This window comes from Carlito syrichta, unplaced genomic scaffold (genome assembly GCF_000164805.1).
Source record: "Carlito syrichta isolate Samal-C Ts95f unplaced genomic scaffold, Tarsius_syrichta-2.0.1 Scaffold130456, whole genome shotgun sequence".
NCBI classification, from domain to species: domain Eukaryota; kingdom Metazoa; phylum Chordata; class Mammalia; order Primates; family Tarsiidae; genus Carlito; species Carlito syrichta.
The window spans coordinates 29,089-34,510 of record NW_007074552.1 but is presented as its reverse complement, the minus strand read 5'-3'; the positions used below and the strand labels follow the sequence as shown (position 1 = coordinate 34,510).

General features: G+C 54.1%; 1 protein-coding gene across 1 annotated transcript in view; it reads right to left on the bottom strand.

Annotated features, from left to right (window-relative positions):
* The window catches only part of LOC103250445 (proto-oncogene vav-like), a gene marked incomplete at its 3' end in the record, with an annotated part of 30,044 nt that overhangs the window by 3,547 nt on the left and 21,075 nt on the right, over positions 1–5,422 (bottom strand). Inside the window, exons 2-6 of the mRNA XM_008049033.1 lie at positions 2,565–2,681; positions 2,181–2,239; positions 2,023–2,091; positions 1,150–1,258; positions 956–1,051 (exon numbers count right to left, since the gene is read on the bottom strand). Of these exons, the coding sequence (XP_008047224.1) occupies positions 956–1,051; positions 1,150–1,258; positions 2,023–2,091; positions 2,181–2,239; positions 2,565–2,681 (450 nt within the window). The remainder of the gene's footprint in view (positions 1–955; positions 1,052–1,149; positions 1,259–2,022; positions 2,092–2,180; positions 2,240–2,564; positions 2,682–5,422) is intronic.

Sequence of the window (5,422 nt, the reverse complement as noted above, 5' to 3'; positions counted from 1 at the left end):
TTTATTGTAGAGATGAGGTCTCGCCAAGTTGCCCAGGCGGGTCTTGAACCCGCGGGCTCAGGCAATCCACTTACCTCGGCCTCCCAAAGCCCGGGATTACAGGCTGAGCCACCGAGCCCGGCTGAGGATTGGATTTTTAAAATGTGGTACATATCATGATGGAATATCATGCAGGACAAAATTATGAATGTCGTAGCAACTTGGATGGACTCAGAAGCTAAACTACTGAGTGATCTAGCACAGAAACAAAGAACCGAGTATCACATGTTCTCACTCATAAGCAGAACAACTATTCTAATACTACAGGAAAGGAATTGACAGCATTTGGAAACTGCTAGTGGAGACAGCGGGATTGGCAGTAGTGGGAAACTGCCAGGGGATGGAGGGGGGAGGGCACACATCATCCACAAGGGTACCCGCATAATGAACATTTGTATACCTAACCCTGAACTGTACTCCACGTCTTCAAAATTAAAAATTTTTTTAAAAAACCCCACTCAGCCGGGCTCGGTGGCTCAGCCTGCAATCCCACACCTTGGGAGGCTGAGGTGAGTGGATGGCCTGAGCCCGCGGGTTCGAGACCTGCCTGGGCAACTTGGCGAGACCTCATCTCTATTGGGCAGGCAAGACCTCATCTCTACAATAAATCAAAAAATCAGCCGGGCATGGTAGCACATGCCTATAATTCCAGCTACTTGGAAGGCTGAGGCGGAAGGATCGCCGGAGCCCAGCAGGTCGAGGCTGCGGTGGCCGGGAGCGGCCACTGCCCTCCAGCCTGGGTGACAGAGTGAGACTCCAACTCAAAAAAAAAAAAACCCACTCATCAGAGAAACCCAGAGACAGAGGGAGACAGGGACGCACAACATGATGGGGACAGGAAAAGGCCAGGCGCCCCAGGAGGTGGGGGGGGAAGGGAGGGAGAAGGGGAAAGCACACCGGGCCCACCCACGCGCACCTGCTGGATGGAACCCAGCGTGTCCGTGTACTTGTCCTCCGTCTGCTGGATTTCCCGCAGGCAACAGCAGCGCTTGTCATACTCTGTCATCTTAGGCTGGGGGCACAGGGGAGAGGCTGGTGTTGGGAGACCCACCCTGCCCCCCCAGGGCCTGTGTCCCTCCCCCCTCCGCCCACCCCGCCTGTCCTGCGCACCGGCGTGGGCCCCGGCTCCGAACGCATGAGGTCCTCGTAGATCTCGTCCCCCTCCGTCTCCTCGTTGTCCACGCAGTCGTACAGGTCCTCATCCTCCTCCACCGTGTCGCTGCAGGGTGCTGAGTCAGCATAGTTCCCAGGGGGCCAGGGCCCCCAGAGCCCTCCCAGGTCAAAGCCCTGTCCTCCAGGCCCCAATGTAGGGCCGCGTCTCTCAGATCCCAGGTCATGATTGTGTTCCCCAAGCTCCAGATCAAGGTCCTGTCCTCCAGATCCCAGGTCCAGTCCGTGTCCCTCAGATCCAGGTCAAGGTCGTGTCCTCCAGACCCAGGGCAGGGTCATGTCCTCCTAACCCCAGGTCAAGGCCATTTCCCCCAAGTCCCAGGTCAAGGCCCTGTCCCCCGAGACCCAGGTCAAGGCCATGTCCCCCAGACCCAGGACAAAGCCGTATCCCCAGACCCAGGGCAAGGCTGTGTCACCCAAGCCCCAGGTCAAGGCTCTGTACCCCAAGGCCATGTCTCCCAAACCCCAGGTCAAGGCTGTGTCCTCCAATCCCAGGGCAAGGCCATGTCCCCCGAGATCTAGATCAAGGCCATGTTCCCCAAGTCCTAGGTAAAGGCTGTGTTCCCCAGCTCCCAGGGCAGGGCTGTGTCCTACAGCTCCAGGTCAAAACCACGTCCCCCAGATCCCAGGGCAGGGCTGTGACCCCCAGACCCCAAGACAGGGCCATGCTTCCCAAACCCAGGTCAAGGCCATGTCCTGCAGACCGCAGGGAAGGCTAGTGTCCCCTCAAACTCCAGTTCAAGGCTCTGTCTCTCAGCCTCTCCCCATGATGGTGCTCCAAAAAACCCTGCTCCCCAGGTCCCAGACACTCACTCGATCTGGTCAGACAGGCCGCTGTAAATGTCCTCATCACCCACAGTGTCCTCTTCAGTGGGGAAGGGCCTGGGGGTGCGGGAGGGTATGAGCCAGGGGCTTGAGGGGCGGTGGGGGGGATGCCAGAGGCTCCCAGGAGGGAGGGGATGGCTACTCACATGATCCCCTTGTTCTGGGCAATCGGGGTCCAGGACAGAGCGGACAGGGTGTAGATGACCTGTGATAAGGGCCATGCTTTTCAGCGAGTCCCGTGCCCCACCCACAGCAGAACAGTGCCTCTGACTGCAAGGGTCTGAGGCTAGACCTTGAGGCTACATGCCGAGGCTAGACTCCATGCCTCTTGGGAGACTCATTCAGGATTTGCTCTCCCTCCCCACCTCGTGCCCCTTCACTGAACCCCCTGTTTATTTAATACTCAAAGCCACTCAGAGAGGGCAGGATGAGGAACCTAGGCCTCAGAGAGGCATAGCCGCAAACCCAAGCTCACAGTGTAGACGCAGATGGAAATGATGTGAAATTTGGTCTTGAATTGCCCAGCCTACCTTTCCAAAATCTTGCACATCGAAGAGGTCAAAGGCTTCAAAGAGCTCACTCCGCTTGAGGCCAAACTTCTCACAGCAGGTGGACAGGAAGGTTCGAATGTTCTTAAGGCACAGGAACTGCAGGGGGAGAGAGAAATTACTATGAGGGGAAATGAGAGAGTGGGGAGAAACTGGCCTGGCTGGGAGACTGGTGTGGAGGAAAGGAAACAATGACAGCACAGGAAGAAAAGAGCAAGCCGTGCCTGAAACCAGCCAGATCTATGCCCTCAGTTTGTTTTTTTTTTAATTGAGGCCAAATGCCCAAAACAAAATGAATCACTAACACACACACACATGTGGTATATCCATGCAATGGAATGTGATTCAGTCTTAAAAAGAAAAGAAGCCGGGCTCAGTGGCTCAGTCTGTCATCCCGCGCCTTGGGAGGCTGAGGTGAGTGGATGGCCTGAGCCCACGGGTTCGAGAGTCGCCTGGGCAACTTGGCGAGACCTCATCTCGACAGTAAATCAAAAAATTAGCCGGGCGTGGGAGCGCGCGCGTGTAGTTCCAGCTACTTGGAAGGCTGAGGTGGAAGGATCGCCGGAGCCCAGCAGGTCGAGGCTGTGGTGGCCGGGAGCGGCCGCTGCACTCCAGTCGGGGCGACCGAGTGAGACTCCAACTCAAAAAAAAAAAAAGAATGAAACTCTGACACAAGCTACAGTGTGAATGACCCTCAAAAGGACTCTGTTAACTACGTAGGAGGCTGAGGTAGGAGGATTGCTTGAGTCCAGGAGTTGGAGGCTGCAGTGAGCTATGATTGAATCACTGCACTACACAGCCTGTCTCAAAAAAAAAGGGGACTGGGTACAGTGGCTCATGCCTATAATTCCAGCACTATGAGAAACCTAGGTTAGAGGATCTCTTGGGGCCAGGGGTTTGAGACCAGCCTAGGCAACATAGCAAGACTCCGATCCAAAATTAAATAAATAGCTGGGTATGGTGGCTCATGCCTCTAATCCCAGCATTGTCGAAGGCCGAGGTGGGTCACTTGAGCCCAGGAGTTTGAGACTAACCTGGGCAACATAGTGAGACCCCTGTCTTTACAAAAAAGTTGAAAAAATTAGCCAGGCATGGTGGTGTGAGCCTGTAGTCCCAGCTACTCGGGAGGCTGGGCGTTTAGCCCAGGAGGTCAAGGCCATGGTGAGCCATGATCGTGCCACTGCACTCCAGCTTGGGTGACACAGTGAGACACCCCCACTCAATTAATTAATTAATTAACTAAAAATATATAAAACAGGTGGCTCACGCCTGTAATCCCAGCGCTTTGAGAGGCAGAGGCCAGAGGATTGCCTGAGCCCAGGGGTACTAGACCAGCCTGGGCAACTTGGCAAGACCTTATCTCTACAATAAATCAAAAAATGAGCTGAGGGTGATGGTGCATGCCTGCAGCTCCAGCCACTTGGAAGGCTGGGAAGGAAGGATCGCCTGAGCCCAGCAGGTGGAGGCTGCAGTGACCGTGAGCATGCCACTGCCTTCCAGTCTGGGGAACAGAGTGAGACTCTAACTCAAAAATAAAAATGAAAATAAAAAAACCGCAACGAGCCTGGGAATCTGCATCTTTCTGTCTCCAAGGGCATTCTAACGCATGCGCTCCTCTGTGACCATGTTTGCATTTCTAGGCTGTCCACCATGCAACATTCAGAGTTCGGATGGATTCCATTCTCGTGACCACCCTGTGAGCATTTCGTCCCGTGTCACCCATGAGAATGCAGGCTCAGGTGGGGGTGGGGGTGGCTGTCCAGATTCCTCCTAGCAAGAGTGAGTCGGAGAACAGGGTAATCCAACCCCACGACGGTATCACTCGACAGCCTCCTGGCCTGAGCGCGGCTCTGTCTCCTCCTGCCACGTGTGTAGTGGAGGCTGGCACAGTACCTACCTGCCCCAGCGCTCCACAGGTAACATGGAATCCTCCCCAAGACCCTGTGAGGTAAGCACTGCTGTTATCCTTATCTGACAGATCGGGAAACTGAGGGGGACACACAGCTGGATGCAAATTCAGGCAGCAGAACTTCAAAGCCTCTACGTGACCAGTACACCATGGCTGTCTGTGTATGATTGGATGTAACACCCAGTGTTTCTTGTAGTCGTCTCTTCCACGTCTGTCTTCATATCGTATCTTCTTCTCAATGGTTGACACGTCCTCAGTCTAACCAACCCATTACATATGGAACAAGAACTTTTTTTTTTTTTGATTCAGAGTCTCACTCTGTCGTCCAGGCTGGAGTGCAGTGGCACACTCACGGCCACCCCAGCATCAACCTGCTGGACTCCCGTGGTCCTTCCACCTCAGCCTTCCAAGTAGTTGGAACTACAGGCACACACTACCATGCCCAGCTAATTTTTTGATATATTGTAGAGATGCGGTCTTGCCAAGTTGCCCGGGCTGGTCTTGAACCTGTGGACTCAGGCAATCCACTCTCCTTGGCCTCCCAAAGTCCTGAGATTACAGGCTGAGTCACCAAGTTTAGCCTTTTTTTTTTTTTTTTTTTTTTTTTTGAGATGGGTCTCACTCTATCACCCAACCTGGCATGATCATGGCACACGGCAACCTCCTGGGCTCAAGCGACTAGCTTGGATTACCAGCACGTACTATCAAGTCTGGCTAGTTTTTGTTTTTAAATAGAGATAAGATCTCACTAAGTTGCCCAGGCTGGTCTCAAACTCCTGGTCTCAAGAGACCCTCCTGCTTTGGTCTCCCAAAGGGCTGGCACTGTGCCCAACCAGAACATGAACTTTAAATAAAGTTTAATTTTTTTTTCCGAGTTGGAGTCTCACTCTGTCGCCCAGACTGGAGTGCAGCGGCCACTCCCGGCCACCGC